The sequence below is a fragment of the Pseudorca crassidens genome, chromosome 12 (assembly GCF_039906515.1).
Source record: "Pseudorca crassidens isolate mPseCra1 chromosome 12, mPseCra1.hap1, whole genome shotgun sequence".
Classification (NCBI taxonomy): domain Eukaryota; kingdom Metazoa; phylum Chordata; class Mammalia; order Artiodactyla; family Delphinidae; genus Pseudorca; species Pseudorca crassidens.
In genome coordinates this window covers 91,244,832-91,260,488 of record NC_090307.1, presented here as the reverse complement: position 1 = coordinate 91,260,488, position 15,657 = coordinate 91,244,832, and the positions used below count along the sequence as shown (strand labels likewise).

Genomic DNA, 15,657 nt, shown 5'->3' with positions numbered 1-15,657 from the left:
CCGGTGGGGTCGGGACAGGTGTATGTGCCGGGAACAGAGAAGCAGCGTTTGAGTCAGGAGGAGGGCAGGCTGCCCTGAGATGGGCAGCAGGGAAACCACCGTCACCCTGAGCGAATGAGGCAGGGAGGCAGGGCCCGGGCCGTCTGGGCAGGCACACCCACGGCGGGGCTCCTTGCGAGGAGCCTGGACTCAAGGCACTTGGGAAGGACTCGGCGGCCCCCTGGCACGCAAGGTACTACCTGTCCTCACTGGCACCCCGAGAGACCCTCTTCCCCTCCGTGAGGCTCCCGCCTGCCCTGCTGCCCCTGGCGATCCTGGACGCCCCGTCCAAGACCGTCCGCCAACCTTTCTACTCTGGAGGTGCCTCCCGGCCTGCCCCGGACCCTCCTCATAGCGGGGTATCAACCCCCTTACTGCTTGGCGGGGTGGCAGGTGCAGGGACTCTCTTTCTCAGGGGCCCTCCAACATCAGGCACTCAAGACCATCCCCACCCTGACACCAACTACAAGTCCAAGGCCCCTGAGATCCCCTCGGGTTGGACAACCCCCCGGGAGGACTACCCGAGCCCCCTCAGGGCTCTGTGCTCACGGTCCTGGTTCACTGCAGCGAGGGGGCGTGAAGTACCCCGGCCAAGGGAAGGCACAGGACAGACCCCGGAGATCCCCGACCACGAGCGTCCGGTGTCTTCCCCGTGGGCCCTGACGTGTGACAGCACACACACGGGGTGCTGCCAGCCAGGGGCTCCCCGCCTCAGCGTCCCGATTTTACCGGGGCTGTGGGACCCACGTGGCTGCCCCCAGTGTCCAGCCCCTCCGGAGGGGGAGCGGATGCCACTCAGCCCAAAGCCCCGCCGTGACCCCCATCGGGGACTCTGACGGGCCGCGGCCCCACAGACGGCACTCCCATCAGGACGCCCGGGGCCTCGGGTCCCTCCTGGAGCCGGACAAAGGCCAGCCCTCAATTTCAACCAGGTTAAATCCCCCACCAGATGCCAGACTCCCGGGGGCGGGCATGGCAGGCTGGCAGTCCAGAATGCGTGGACCTCCCTCCTATAGACCCCAGCCCAGGTGCTGCCGCCCGAGGGTCCTGGCTCTGCGCGTCCACTCAGGTTTCCGATTCCTGCTGGAGGCCTGGGGCTGACCCAGCTCCGAGTGGCCACCTGGCCTTGGAGGAAGAAGACGGCAGAGCCCACTCCATGGGGCCCCGAGCATGCCTATGGGGACTTCTGGCCTCCAGACACCTTCCCATGGACATGGGCCTCCTCTTGAAACAGGAGAGGTCAGGATACACACCATTCACGGGCGACAGAAAGTTCTAGAACTATACACAGGCAACAGTCACATATCATGGATGCACAAATGCCACTGACTCATGCATTTTTATAAATTTATTTTATCTATTTTTGGCTGCACTGGTCTTCATTGCAGTGGCTTCTCTTGTTGCAAAGCACAGGCTCTAGGCACACGGGCTTCGGTAGTTGTGGCTCGCGGGCTCTGGAGTGCAGCCTCAGTAGTTGTGGTGCACGGGCTCAGTAGCTGTGGATCGCGGGCTCTAGAGCACAGGCTCAGTAGTTGTGGCGCACGGGCTTAGTTGCTCTGTGGCATGTGGGACCTTCCCAGACCAGGGCTCGAACCCGTGTCCCCTGCGTGGCAGGTGGATTCTTAACCACTGTGCCACCAGGGAAGTCCCTGAATCACGCATTTGACAGTGGTTAGTTTGATGTTTTGTGGATTTCACTTTAACTTTTAAAATTTAGTGCATCTCAAATATCAAACGGGGCATACTTAAGCTAAAAAGGTATTCATTGTGTCTGAAATCTTTTTTTAAGCAATTTGTAAAAACTGGACCTAGGAAACAACAGCGTCCCCAGCGCCACAAACAAAACGTCTACGTGGGCAGGTGGAGGGAGGCTTTGGGCAGGTGCACCTGGCCTCTTCCCCGGCGCGGGAAGCATGAGGGTCTGTGCGGGCGAAGTGGCAGCAGAGGAGAGGGTGGGTTACGGGGCTGGGGAGCGAGCAGGCTTCCTCATCTCCCCACACTGCTGCCCTCTCACTTGAGCTCCTAGTTAGGCGCGTGCCGCTTTGTAACTTACAAAGGCCAGACAACCCGGGGCGGGGCTGTAGTTAAGGAAAGGCAGCGGGCTTCCCCTTCGTCCTCCTCCCAGGGAGCCGCTGGCGGGCTGAGGCTGCCAGTCGCGGGTTCGCTGGTGCCTGTCTTTTCTTCTTTTTAAACATACAAACGTTTACTCTTTCTAAGCGCCTGCATTCTTGTCTCTGGGCTCAGAGGTGGGTTGCTCACAAGCGGCTCAGGATGGTCTCCTGGTACAGACCAGGGAGCCGCTATGTCCTCCGCCCTCAGGTACACCTGCCCGAGGCCCTTCCCTCCCTCCGCCCGCCCACGTAGACATCTTCCTTGATCCCAGGTGGTTCCAAAGCCCTTGAAAGTCTGAGCTTGTACCTCCCCTGGAGCCAGGAGCCCTGCAGTCAGCCCCATGTGCCCCGGAGGCTGTCCCGGCCACCCCTCGGGCTCCTGAAGGACAGGCAGAGCCCCAGCGGTGGCCCCAGTCCCCCCGTTCAGTTCTTACCTCCAACCCACCACGCGGCCTCCCAGCCAACCTCACAGCTGCTGGGAGGGGCACTCTCACCCCTCTTCCCCCACGGACAACCAGGGCCAGAGGACAGGAAATGGGGACCTGCCGGAGGGCAAACACGGCAGAGTGCAGCTGCCCGGGCACCAGCGCGGCTACGGGCCACAGCCAGGACCTACGGGAGCGCAGGACGCCGAATGCAGACAAGACCAAGAGAGACCGTTCAAGTGTTTTGTAGTTTGTAAATTTTTTTATACAGTGGCATTTTTCAAGAAAAGCGGGAGGCCTCAGGCCGTCCAGCACTGCCCCCTGGCATCCCCACACAAGGCACGGCGGCCTCTGGCCCACTGGACACTCCTGGTGCCAGACGGCCCGGCTCTCTCAAGACCGCCCACCCCCGCCCCCCGCTCCAGGCAAGCCCTGCGCCCCAGGGACAAGGCGGTTTCCAGCTCAGTAACAGACGTGGGAAGACGGGTGAAGGGCACCGGGGCCACGTGGTGTGCTGCTACCAGCAGGGTGCACTGGGACCCCGGGCCGGTGGGGGGTACCTGGACACCAGACTGGCGGAACCCTTCCCTGCTGTGACTCCAGGGTGCCCACCACGAGCTCCCACCCTGCTCCCCGGGGGGAGGGGCAGGGCGAGGCCAGGAGTGGGGCACAGGAGGCGGAGGGCAGCGAGGTGTCTTATCTCCCTGTGGGCTGCCCCACCCCGTGCCCCCACCAGCCCCTGCCAACCGTGGGCCGGCTCCAGGCGTGTGCCGGACCAAGTGGGTTTTTTAAAGGAAACGGGGTCACTACCAGAGCCGGAAAACCCGCCACCTTTGGCACAAAAGAAACCTCTAAAAGATAACCGTGGAAACAATCGGGCTGCTGGCCCACTCCGCTCAGGGGATGGAGGAATGAACCAGCCCCGCCTGTAACCCCTCGATGGGGCAGACGCTCACCCCCGGACTCACTGTGCTTCTGGGGACAAAGGTGACCTCAGTAGGGCCTGGCCAGGCACAGAGAGCTCGTGCCCCTCTCTGTGCTCCCCGCCGAGACTGACCGGGGCACAGAGCCACCCCGTCACTCCCACGTCACAGTCTAACTGCAGCAGACAGGCTCTCACAGCCGCCCCGTGTCAGGAAGCACAGCGATGCAGAGAGCCTGGCGCGTCTTGGGGGGGAATCGCGGGGGCCGACAAAAGCCACGACCCGGCGCGCTTGTAACTTGAGGCCCTGGAAGCAGGGGCTGCCCTGCAGCGCCCCCCATACCCCACCTCGCCCCTCCCCACCAGGCCGCAGGGAAGGGAGGGCCCCGAGCAGCACCCTCCGGTGAGGCCAGCAGGGTAGGCGGGTGGAGGGGCGGCAGGTGGACGGCACTCTGACCCCAGCCCCAGGGGCACAGGTGAAGGACCTGCACCTCCCGAGACCCCCGCCCACCAGCACCCCCCAGCAGCTTTCCCACAAGACCATCTGTCGGGGGCAGCGGGGCGCGCAGGGTCAGCTCAGCGTGAAGTGCTGGGCACAGAGGTCGCCCCGCCGGCCCAGCAGGCCCTGGGCCGGGATGAACTCCAATGGCACTGGCTCGGGCCCTTTTTTCTGCAGGTCCTGCTCGAATATCTGCGGGGCGGGGACAGGCGGCCGGTCAGGCGCCCCGTGCTGCACGGCCCTCACTGCCCAGCGCCCGGCCCGCCTCACAGCCTCACCTGGAAGGCGGTGAGCTCCAGAAGCGGCGCGATGCTGACCTCGGCTTCGGACAGTGCCTGGTTAATGGCGCTGGCGGCCTTGGACACCTCGGGGTGGTAATGCTGCTGGAGGGCCTGGAGAGGCACGTGGGATGTCACCGCCCCTCGTGGGCAAAGCGAGGGGCACAGGACGCACTGAGCAGGGGACCATCCCACCACCTCCGCAGGCCAGGGACAGGACAGACGGAGGCAAAGGCTCCCCTGGGTGAGCGAAGTGACAAGGCAAGGTGGGATCCTTGGGGACCTGGAAGAGATGCTGGCAGGGGCGTGCAGGTGGGGCTGGGTGGGAGGCCGAGGGGGAGCGCCCAGGTGGGGCGGCTCCAGGAAGCCCAGGGAGTGACCGGCAGGCAGGGCGCCCTCACCTGCAGCTCCCACAGGGAGCTCTCCAGGGCTCGGCTCCGGGCAGGGTCCTCCTCTTGGGGGTCATAGGGGTCGGCGTCCAGCTCTAGGAACGAGACCCAGGCTCCAGTCTGCCACCTGCACCCACGTGCTGGCCTCTTGGCCAGGCCTCCCAGGGGCTCCGGCCACACTCACCAGGGCCCCTGGGGCGGTGCACGAGGACGCGGCAGGCTGGGTGTCTGCGAAGCAGGTTGCAGATAAAGGGCAGGACCGTGAGTAGAGCCTCGGGGGGCGCTGTCAGGGCCAGGCGGGCCAGGCGCTTGGTGAAGGCAGCCACCAGGTAGGCGGGCAGATGCCTGGGGGGGTGGGGGGGGGAGGCGTAAGACTCCACCCCTCCGTGCCAGCCCCCAGCTCCCGTCCTGGCCTGCGGGCCCGCAGCCCCACAGGGATGGGCGGGGCCCAGGCAGCAATGCGGCTCTGAGCCAGGCCAGGTGTCCCCAGCCCCGCCCCCACTCACGAGGACGACAGGAAGAGGTCAGCCAGGTGGAAGAAGCGCGCCCGGTACTTGACGTGGAAGACAGACGGGTCGAGCAAGCCATACAGCTTCCGGTAGAAGTCAGGGTACTCCCTGGCGGGGGAGGTGAGTGACGGAGCACGTGTCGGGGCAGAGCCACAAACAGATCAGGAATCCCGGTCGGGGTCACGGATGAACGTCACGGATGAACGGGCAGAGCTGAAAAGCCCTCAGACCCCGAGGCGAACACTCACAGGTTGTGCTTATGAATCAGGATGAAAAGTCCGTTCAAAGCCAGGAGGCTGACGGCTCCACCTGCAGACAGACGCGCAGCCGTGGAGCCCAACCTGACGGCACACCCCCGCCGGCTGCCTGGCCCGGGGCTGCAGAGCCCCCCCCCACCGCCGCCGCCCTGGTCCCGCTGCTCCCGGCTCCGGGGCCCACCAGGCGCTCCCTGCTCACCGACGTCACAGGCGCGGGCGAGGAAGTCGATCATGAGGCTGGGCTGCGCCAGGTGAGGCAGGATGGAGTCATGCATGATCACCAGCACCTTCTTGCAGATGCGGAGAGGCAGCTGCCGGAAGCAGCAGTCAGGTCGGTGCGGCCCGCCCCGCCTGCTGGAGCCCAGCCCCGGGGTCCCTCCCCCACCCCTACCTGGTGCTTGAGGAAGCCGAGCCACATCTGCTGGAAGGCCTTCCTGTGCTCCTGTGGGGAGGCGGCAGGGTGGGCGTGCCCACGCTCCCAGTCGTGCCCACTCTCCTCCTGCCTCCGCTACGGAGCCAGGAACTAAGAAACCCCAGCGAGAGAACACCTCCCTCTCGGCCACAGGCCCTGTGTTCACAGCCGCCCTGGCAGTGACACTCAGCCCCAGAGAGGTCTGGGCAGGCCGCCTCTGACCTCCGGGAACCGTGCCTGGGCCCTCGGGGCCTCCTGTGACCCCGGTGGCTGACAAGGCCAGGAAGGGGGCGCTAGCCCAGGACCGGGGGATTCCCAGGGAAACCACCACCCACCCAGAGCGTCTCACCCTCAGATGAACGACCTTCCACTTGTCCGAGAGCTCTGCAGATAAAGCGAGGGATCACCCGACATGGGAGAAGGCCGGGGCCCTGCCCTCCCGCCCTCCCAGCCCCAGCGCTTACCCGCGTGCTTCACGTAGAAGCTGGGGGGGGCGCTCTCCTGGCGGGGCAGGCTCACGGAGGACAGCAGCGTGAAGGCGTTGTTCCAAAAAGCGAGGGGCACCTGCCGCAGACCTGGCCTGAGCACCTGGACGCCGCGTGCCCGTCACCCCCCTGGCCCCATCCTCCCCGGACCCAGGCGGCTCACCTCAGGGCGCCCATCAGTGGCCCGGGCCACAGCGTCCGCCGCGGCCTGCATCGTGTGGTAGCGGATGTCGTCGTGTTCCAGGTACTCCCGGAACTGACAGAGCAACAGGGAGCGGTCCTCTTCTGGAGAGAGCAGGCCTCCTACCACCGACTGCAGGGGAGGGGGAACAAGGTGGTGAGCACCTCTCTGACCCCCAGGACAGGCGGCCCAGGTGTGGAGCTCACATAGCAGAGTCTGGGGAGGGCTTCCAGAGGCCCCCCAAACCCCACAACCCACAGGCAGCCGGGGAGACCCGCAAGTGGGCAGCCTGGGCCTCACCTTGAAGAGCTGGTAGGGGAACAGATAGTTGCCTTCCCACTTGGGCTTCTCCAGGGGGTGTTCGCCCTCCAGCTGCACGAACTTCATGAGGGTGCTGAGGGCCAGCTCCTAGGAGGGATGGCAAAGGGACCGCGAGGCGCCCGCCACACGTCACCCCTGCAGACAGGCCCACAGAGCTCCCCCGGCCCTCAGGCCTGAACACCCGCAAGATAAAGCTCCTGTGAGAATCAGGAGACAGGACGGACGCAGCCACACCCAGAGGAACCAGCCACAGAAGGAGACAGCACCCTCACCTGGACCGGCACCTGCAGCCACGGCCCCAGACCCCTCGCAGACCCCTGCGCGGGCAAGCAAGGCTAGCGGCCCAGACTCACCTTGATCCGAAAGGAGGAGCGAGCCAAGAGCTCCCCCAGGCGGTTGCAGCAGCTGTGGTACCGGTGCCGCATCCACACCCTGTACTTGCGAGTGGCCCCCCGGGACCCTGCAGGTGGGGCAGGGCAGTCAGCCCACACCGACGCCCGCACACGCCAGACGGGACCCAGCCCCACCCTCCCCCTGCTCTCTACTCAGCCCAGCCGAGGAATGAGTGAAAAACGAGTCACTGTGGTTCCAGACCTGGGGCAGGACCAGCACGTTCCCCCAGGCAGGATCCTCTCTCCTTTCACCCCAAGACCCAGACGTGCCAAGGCCTGAGCCACAGAACTCTAAGCCTCCATGGAATTAACAGTCAACTATACGCATCATCAAATCCCACAAGAGGCGCAAAACAGGACCAACAGTTCCACCCCACCCAACCTTTACTTACACCTGGCTTCAACGCCCCTATTACCCACCCCTTCCCCCAAACACAATCTCCCGATCCCACCGACCCGCATGGCCTATGATGGAGTTCTGGGGCGGGGGGGGGGCTCATCCCATGTTAGCAAGATCCCCCTCTAACCTTGTCAGAGACCAGGCCCTCCTGGACACTGACCTGCCATGACCATCTCCTCAGAGGGCAGCTGGCCCACAAACAGCTCTCCGCGGGCCAGCAGGGCCCCGAAAAGTCGGCTGCATGCACGCACCGCTTCGTGGACCTCCTCCTGGTCCTCAGACTGCGGGGAGATGCCGGTCGCGGGGTGCCCCGCCTGAAGCTGTGGCCCCTGCCCCCTTTCCCGACCAGGACCCCAGCCCCACCCCACCCCACCCCTGAGCCCGCGTGACCCTCCCATCCCACCTCTGCCAAACCCCGCACCCGACCCTCCAACCTGGGAGCCCTGCGAGACTGGAGAATACCCCCAGAAAAGTCTTGAACTCCGCTTTGCAATTAGCTGCCGCATTCCGAACCCAAGCCCCACCTCGTCAGAGCCCGAGAAGGCCCCCATTCTGGTCTCCAACCCCGGGACCCGGCCGCGACCCCCGCCGCTCCCCACGGGCCCCCACCTGCAGCACGGCCAGGATGTCGAACACGGTGTTGGCCTTGCCTCGGTTTGCCAGCACCGCCTCCACCAGGCGGCCCAGCGCCCGGCGCGCGCCCCCAGGGCCGGCTTCCCCTTCCATGCCGCCACCCCACGCGGCAGAGACCAACTCAGCCGCCCACCGGCTCCGCCTCCCGGCGCGCCACTGACGTCACCGCCGGCGCCTGATGACGTCGCGCCCCGCCCCCTCGTCATCGTGGCGCGTCGGGCCGGACTGGCGCGCGGCGGGTGGCATGGCGCTCTTCCACGTTGCGCGGTACGCGGGCCCCGAGGCGGCCGGGGCGGAGGCCGAGGCGGACGGCCGGGCTCGCGCGCTGCTGGAGCGGCTGCGGTGCCGGGCCCGAGAGCGGGAGCTGCAGAAGCAGCCGCCGCAGCAAGAACCCTCGGAGCCCGCGGAGGCCGCGCAGACCGCTCAGGCGGCGGGGAAGCGGCGACGGCGGCCGCGCAGAACGCGGAGGCGCAAGAGCGGCGGGGCGCCGCGGAGCCCGCACGCACCTCCCTGCAAGCGGCGGAAGGCGGACGACGAGGATGAGGACGCGGGCGCAGGTAGGGCCTCGCGGGGCGGGGCCCTGGGACTCGGGACCGCGTGGGGCTGACGCGCCGCCCCGCCCCCGTTTCTGCCGCGCAGAGAGCAGCGAGGAGGCGCCGGCGGGGAACAGCGTGGGCGCCGAAGCCGCGGGGTCGCCGGAGGGCCAGGGCGGACCGCCCCCCGAAGAGGCTTCTGGTCCCCCAGCCCACGCCCTGGTGCTCGGGGGCTTCGGGAGGAGCAAGGCGCCAAAGGTGAGCGGCCCGGGGGGGAGGCTGCAGCGCTGGGGTGGCTGTCGTTACCGCGGCTTGTGTTCGTGGGACGGCTTGGAGGACGGTGCTTTCGCCTGATGGGTGTATGGTTTGTGTTCGGTGAGTGAACACCTGAGCCGGCCGACTGCTGATGTCTTAGCATCCTCGTTTACGGTTTGAATCCTGTGCAAACTCGGCACTTCTACTTTCAATTGTAAGAGTTCTCTTTCTTTTCCGAAACCAGCGGGTTGACTTGGTTTCCGTGCTGCTGTCACAGAGATCTCTCTAAACAGCTTCGCTTCCTTGGTGTACATTTAAGGAGCTTCCACTGTGCTCACCAATCTAGCGAACAAAATGAGAGATCCTACCAGGTTCCTGGGCGAGTAGCAGATTTATGTCAGCATAAGATTTCAGTAGTCGAATACGTGAGTTAAAGGATGTCTGGAGCGTGATCGTCCTCATGAAGAATAAGAGAGGCTGGGCAGAGTGCCCTTGGGGAGATCCACTTTGAGTTGGAATCAGAAGACAGGGATCAGCCTGGTTAAGGTGTGGTGGGGGCAGGGGGGTGTGTGCCAGGGAGAGGGCCGAGTTGGGGCAAAGGGCCTGAGGTAGCAATGAGTTTGTTGTGTAAAACGACAGAGGGTTTGTACGGTTGGTGCAGAACCAGTGATAGCAAACAGGTCACGGGCACCTTGCGGGTGTAGTCCGGAGCACAGATGTCATTGGGGCACGGGTGTTACTAGGTGCGAAGGTGCCCCTGGGTGGTCTGTCTCAGGGAGTGGCGCTTTCTGGTATGTATTTTTCACGCCTTTTAAAGGCTTCACGGAGAGTGAGACGTGGGCGGTCTAGGAGAAGCTAGAAAGCTTGTCTCTTTCCTGCGGCCTCTTCAGCCTGAGTGTCTTGAGGGCTTGGCTCATGGGGCCCTGCTCTGCTGGCCTGGCGGGTTTGGGAGCGTTCACCGCATCTCTTTCTCTTTCCCTCTGTGATAGGTCCAGCCTTTCCTGCCAGCATGGCTGGCTGAGCCAAGCTGCGTTGGAAAGAGTGTCACCGAAGGCCTGGTGCCTATTGAGGATATCCCGGAAGTCCACCCGGACCTGCGGAAGAGGCTGCGGGCTCAGGGCATCTCGTCCTACTTTCCAGGTGCCCCTGCCCTGCGCAGGTGGGGTGGGGTGGCGGTGGGAGCAGGGTTTCCTTCCAGAGCATCTTCTCCCAGAACCGGGCAAGGCCTTCGCTCAGCAGCTGTCCACACAGGCAGCCTGTGCACACGTCCGGTGGCAGGTGTGGTCCTGGCCTCGGCACCTCCAGCCTCTCAGCACTCCGGGAGGCTCTGGTGCGGACCTTGAGCGAGAGCCCAGCCCAGAGGTCACAGACAGGGAGGCGGCCGTCTCTGGTGCCTGTGCTGGTACTGGGTGTCCCTGCACCGATGTGACGTGCGTCTCGCCGTTCCTTGTCCAGTGCAGGCAGCAGTGATTCCCGCTCTCCTGGAGAGCGCAGCCAACGGGTTTCTGGTAAGCAGAGGCGGCTACCGGCCTAGCGACCTCTGTGTGTCTGCCCCAACGGGCAGTGGGAAGACACTGGCCTTCGTCATCCCCGTGGTGCAGGTGAGCGCAGAGAGCCCTCGCCCTCCAGGCGGGTCTGCAGGCAGGAGCGGCTGACGCGGGCGCGGGCGGACGCGGGGGGCGGGCTGACGCGGCGGCTGTCTACCCCGCAGGCCCTGCTACGGCGAGCCGTGTGCCAGGTTCGGGCCCTGGTTGTGCTGCCGACCAAGGAGCTGGCCCAGCAGGTACGTGGGCCCATGCCTGGAGGTCAGAGCCGGGGGCTTCGTCACTGCAGCGCGGGGCCTCGGGTCGCGCTGTTCATGGCTGCTTTTCCTCCAGGTGAGCAAAGTGTTCAGCGTCTACACAGATGCCACTCCTCTTCGGGTCGCCCTGGTCACCGGGCAGAAGTCACTGGCCAAGGAGCAGGAGAGTCTCGTGCAGGACACGTAGGTTCCTCCGGTCTGTGGGCTCCTCCGAGAGGTGGGCTCGCTCTGCAGCCGCATCGTAGCCATCTGGCCCCGGGGAGCAGAGCGCTGCCGTCCACAGGGTCCCCACGTCGGGGGGGTGGTCAGTGCAGGGCGGCCCTCCTGAGCCACTCTCCGCTCCACAGAGCAGACGGCTTCCGCTGCCTGGCAGACATCGTGGTGGCCACCCCTGGCCGCCTGGTAGACCACGTCGAGCAGACCCCAGGATTCAGCCTCCAGCATCTCCGCTTCCTGGTAGGTGGCCCACGTGGAGGGAGGCCCGGGCCCAGACCCGAAGCTGACCACGGCCCCCCCGCCCCGCAGGTCATCGATGAGGCCGACCGTGTGATAGACAGCATGCACCAGGCCTGGCTGCCGCGGGTGGTGGCCGCGGCCTTTCCCAGTGAGGGCAGTAGGGATTCCTTTGCTCTGCTCCAGAGAACACAGCCCCGGGCTGTGACTGCAGCCAGGTACCAGGCCCTGCACTCTGCTCTGCGCCCAGTGGGGCCGCCCTGAGCTGGTCCCCTCCGCTGTCCCCCGTCTGAGACGCTCTCCCACCAGGCTGGGGTGCTGCTTTCCCAGCGTGCCCTCCCTTTCCAGCGTCTGCTGCCCCCAGATGCCACTGCAGAAACTACTCTTCTCAGCCACTCTGACCCAGAACCCCGAAAAGCTGCAGCAGCTCGGCCTCTACCGGCCCCGGCTCTTTTCCACGGGGTCGGTGCACGGGGGCCTCAGAGACCCTGACGTGGACGTGGCCGGGGACTTGGGCGGGAAGTATACCTTCCCTGCGGGGCTCACGGTGAGCAGGGCACTTGGAGGGGGGAGGGGGCGCGTCTAGGCACCGGGCTGTGGCCAACCTCACGCCGTCCCCCGCAGCATCGCTACGTGCCCTGCAGCCTCCGTCTCAAGCCGTTGGTCGTCCTGCACTTGATCCTGGAGATGAATCTCTCAAGGGTTCTGTGTTTCACCAACTCCCGTGAGAACTCCCACAGGTGAGGCCCGCGTGGTGCAGGGACTGGAGGAGAGAGGAGGTGGTTCCCCCAGCCCACCCGGCTCTGGCCTCTCCCGCCCAGGCTGTTCCTGCTAGTCCAGGCTTTCGGGGGCGTGCGCGTGGCCGACTTCTCCTCCCGCTACGGGCCTGGCGCTAGGAAGCTGATCTTGAAGCGCTTTCAGCAGGGGAAGATCCAGCTGTGAGTACCTGGGAAGACAGGCCGGGGTCCTGCTCTGGGGAGGGCGCTCGCTCCGGCGTCAGCCTGGGTTCCTGAAGGGTGCCTCGGGCCCTCCCCAGCTCCGTGGCGGGGTCCCCAGCAGGGCGGGAAGAGGCGTGTGTCCCTGCTCCCGGCCTCAGGCAGGGCCCGTGGCTCCTTGTGTCCTGCCAGCCTCATCAGCACCGACGCCACGGCCCGCGGCATCGACGTGCAGGGCGTGCAGCTGGTGGTGAACTACGACGCCCCCCAGTACCTGCGGACCTACGTGCACCGGTGCGGGACTGGCCTTGGGTCTGGGGAGGGGGTGGCTTGTGGAGAAAGCCTGGTCCCAACAGCCCTCAGGGGCTGGGGGCCACAGCTCTGGAGGAGGCTGTGCTCCGTTTCAGGGTTGGAAGAACCGCCCGCGCCGGAAAATCCGGACAGGCCTTCACGCTGCTCCTTGAGGTGCAGGTCAGCCTGGGGGTCTCAGCCCGAGGTGGGGCCCGGGCGGGGCGGGAGCCTCTTCCCCTCACGTGCTCCTTCCCCGCAGGAGAGGAGGTTCGTCCGGATGCTCAGGGAAGGCGGGGTGCCCAGGCTGGAGCGGCACGACGCCCCCAGTGAGCTCCTGCAGCCGCTGGTCCCACGGTACCAGGAGGCCCTGTCCCAGCTGGAGAGGGCCGTCAGGGTGAGGCGCCACGGGGGCTCGTCTTGGGACAGCCGAGGTGGAGGGAGGAGACGGCAGGGGGCCCCACGGCCCGGAGGGGTCCGGCACCGAACTGGCTTTCCGAGCGGGTGTGGGCATGGGGTGTCTCTGCCCTCGGGGGTGGAGGGCGGGGCCGGCCGCAAGGAGTGAGCGGCGGGTGGCGCCTGCCAACCCCTGCCAACTGCCACCCCCGCCACCCCCGCAGGAGGAGCAGAGGCAGAAGGCAGCCTAGGCCGGGGCTCTGCCCTCGTGGTGGGGGAGCCGCCTCCTTTCTGGAAACATCCCGAGCACCGGTTGCTGGACGCACGAGCAGGAGACGGGGATTCCTCAGCTGAGCGAGCCTCGGTCCCCAAGCACGCTGCTGCCCTGGACACAAGGCTCCGGCCCAGGCCTGAGACCTTCCAGGGGGCACAAGGTCAGCTCCCTGTCGGGTGGTCTTTCTGGAAGCAAGTCTCCAGTGAAACTGTTTACACTCCCCCGGAGCTGACGGGGTGGCGTCTGCCACGCGTTAGGCTGTAAATTGGGGATCAGCCTTGAGGTACCTTCAGGAATTCAGTTCTTCTAACAGCGTAAGCCACCACCCTGCGTGGGAGAGGTGGCCCTGAGTCCCTCGCTGTTGGGGTGAACGGCCGGCTGCTAAGTAGCCGTTCCCCGCAAGGCGTCACAGAGACCGGAGGATGCGCTGCGAGGTCATCGTGGCTGTACTTCACGATTAGTCATCGCGTGTGTGAGACGAGTGTCCAGGAAACAGGTTTCAGAGCACTGACCGCCGTCTCTGAGAAAGCTTCGTTTCCAAGAGTCACGTGTTGACAGAGCCTTAATGGGAATGAACCGCAGCTCCTTGTGTTGGCAGAATCACCACCATGAGTCCTGGCGTCCCGTGTGCTCGCTGTCGCCCGAGTGGACGTCATGGGGCAGAGTGGGCAGCTTACGGGAGAGCACGCGGACCAGGACTCGGGTCGCACCAGCCCGGACCTCTCGGGGCTGTAAACGCACCCTGCATACCGAACCCGCTCACATTTCAGTCCAGGCTTCGCACGGGACCCGGGGGGCGGCACAGCCATGCACAGCCTCTGAGAGGCGGCTTCCCAGTCTGTGGATTGTATCTCAATAAAGCATCTGTTTAAAAACACATACGGACTTCTTCCCTGGTGACGCAGTGGTTAGGAATCTGCCCACCAATGCAGGGGACACAGGTTCAAACCCTGGTCCGGGAAGATCCCACATGCCGCAGAGCAACAAAGCCCGGGTGCCACAACTACCGAGCCTGCATTCTAGAGCCCACGAGCCACAACTACCGAGCCTGTGCTCTAGAGCCCACGAGCCACAACTACTGAGCCTGTGTGCCACAACTGCTGAGCCTGTGCTCTAGAGCCCGCGAGCCACAACTACCGAATCCTGTGTGCCTAGAGCCCGTGCTCCGCAACAAGAGAAGCCACTGCAATGAGAAGCCCGCGCACCGCAACAAAGAGTAGCCCCCGCTTGTCGCAACTAGAGAAAGCCCCCGTGCAGCAATGAAGACCCAATGCAGCCAAAAATAAGTAAGTAAATTAATTTTTTTAAATAAATAAATAAAATTTAAAAAAATAGTGAACACACGTGCCCCTGGGTGATAGGATTGCTGGAAATACCAGATTGCCTCCTCAGCCTGCTTTTTCTTTTACATTCAGTCACGCTTGTGTCAGAAGACGGGAAGAGGCCCAGGCAGGTGACTGAAGACAACGGCTGAGCTTTTAGAAGTTTCGTAATACTGATAATTGCCAGCAGAACAAAGAATTCCGATGTCACCTTTACTGAGCATTGCGGAGTGGCCGGGCGCGTGGGGACAGGAGAGAAGCTGCAGCGTGTGCGGAGGCCCCGAGCCTGCCCACGGGTTCCAGGAAGAGGTTGAAGTGGAGGCTGGGGGCTGGGAGCATGCAGCCACTCATGGGGGCACCGCAGGCGCTGCTGCTGCCGCGGGAGACTGAGCAGAAGCACCTCGGCTGTGGCCTGTCCCGAGCCTTCCTGCCCCTCACTTCCGGGAGGGGGGGCCCAGGAGTAGCAAAGTGACCACCAGGCGGAAACGACATTGCCTGCTTTCGCCCTTCACTTTGAACTTGGAGATACAGGGCCTCCCCTGCACCTGCTGGGTCTCTGGGGCCTTGGGCATCTGGGAGACGGGCGGTAGTGGTGTCTTCAAGGCAGGCTGCGGTGTGCAGGTCACTTTGCTGTTGGGTTTCAACAGCGACTTGCTGGGCATTTATCTGGAAAAGAAGACGACTTCAGAGAAAAGCGAAGTAGCAGGAGTTAACAGCGTCTAAGCCAATCATTCATACTGCAGAACAAACTCAGAGAGAGATCAGGTTTGTCATTACCAGAAGCAGGGGGATTGGGTGAGATGGTCGAAAGGTACAAACTTCCCTTTATTAGATAAATAAGTATTAGGAATGTAATGTACAACATGACAAATATAACACTGCTGTAGGTTACACATGACGTGTATGAGAGCTGTTAAGAGTAAATCCTGAGTTCTCACCACAAGGAAAACATTTTTTTTCTATTTAATGTTCTATCTGTGTGCGATGGCGGACGTTCGTTAAACTTACTGTGATAATCACTCCATGATGTGTAAGTCAGGTCATTATGCTGCACACCTTAGACGTATACAGTGCTGTACGTCAATGATATCTCAATAAAACTGGGAGAAATAAGAAGCAGAGAGTGAAGGGGGCGCGAACGTGGCAG

The 15,657-nt window shown here is 64.1% G+C and overlaps 2 protein-coding genes across 2 annotated transcripts; one reads left to right on the top strand and one right to left on the bottom strand.

Moving 5' to 3' along the window:
• Nucleotides 1-2,809: 2,809 nt before the first annotated feature.
• NOC4L (nucleolar complex associated 4 homolog) lies at nt 2,810-8,491 on the bottom strand. The gene is made up of 15 exons (XM_067701276.1): nt 8,230-8,491; nt 7,781-7,901; nt 7,182-7,288; nt 6,808-6,915; nt 6,490-6,639; nt 6,306-6,405; nt 6,191-6,225; nt 5,821-5,871; nt 5,629-5,740; nt 5,421-5,481; nt 5,170-5,280; nt 4,848-5,008; nt 4,676-4,758; nt 4,275-4,388; nt 2,810-4,188 (listed from the first exon to the last, which is right to left on the bottom strand). The coding sequence occupies exons 1-15, from the start codon at nt 8,344-8,346 to the stop codon at nt 4,069-4,071; spliced, it is 1,551 nt and encodes a 516-aa protein (XP_067557377.1). The 5' UTR covers nt 8,347-8,491; the 3' UTR covers nt 2,810-4,068.
• A 6-nt stretch (nt 8,492-8,497) lies between these two features.
• On the top strand, nt 8,498-14,065 carry DDX51 (DEAD-box helicase 51). The gene is given in 15 exon segments (XM_067701275.1): nt 8,498-8,836; nt 8,838-9,044; nt 10,031-10,181; nt 10,497-10,642; nt 10,753-10,824; nt 10,919-11,025; nt 11,190-11,298; nt 11,368-11,513; nt 11,644-11,842; nt 11,920-12,035; nt 12,117-12,233; nt 12,423-12,524; nt 12,638-12,701; nt 12,781-12,915; nt 13,139-14,065. Coding segments are annotated over 15 exon segments (2,037 nt in total). The 3' UTR covers nt 13,166-14,065.
• The last annotated feature ends 1,592 nt before the right edge of the window (nt 14,066-15,657 follow it).

Coding starts and splice junctions, on each gene's coding strand:
- NOC4L (XM_067701276.1), bottom strand. CDS start 8,346: ATGGAAGGGGAAGCCGGCCCTGGGGGCGCGCGCCGGGCGCTGGGCCGC. Junction 5,872..6,190: donor GGAAGGTCGTTCATCTGAGG/GTGAGACGCTCT, acceptor GCCTCCCCACAG/GAGCACAGGAAGGCCTTCCA. Junction 4,189..4,274: donor TGGAGCTCACCGCCTTCCAG/GTGAGGCTGTGA, acceptor CCCGCCCCGCAG/ATATTCGAGCAGGACCTGCA.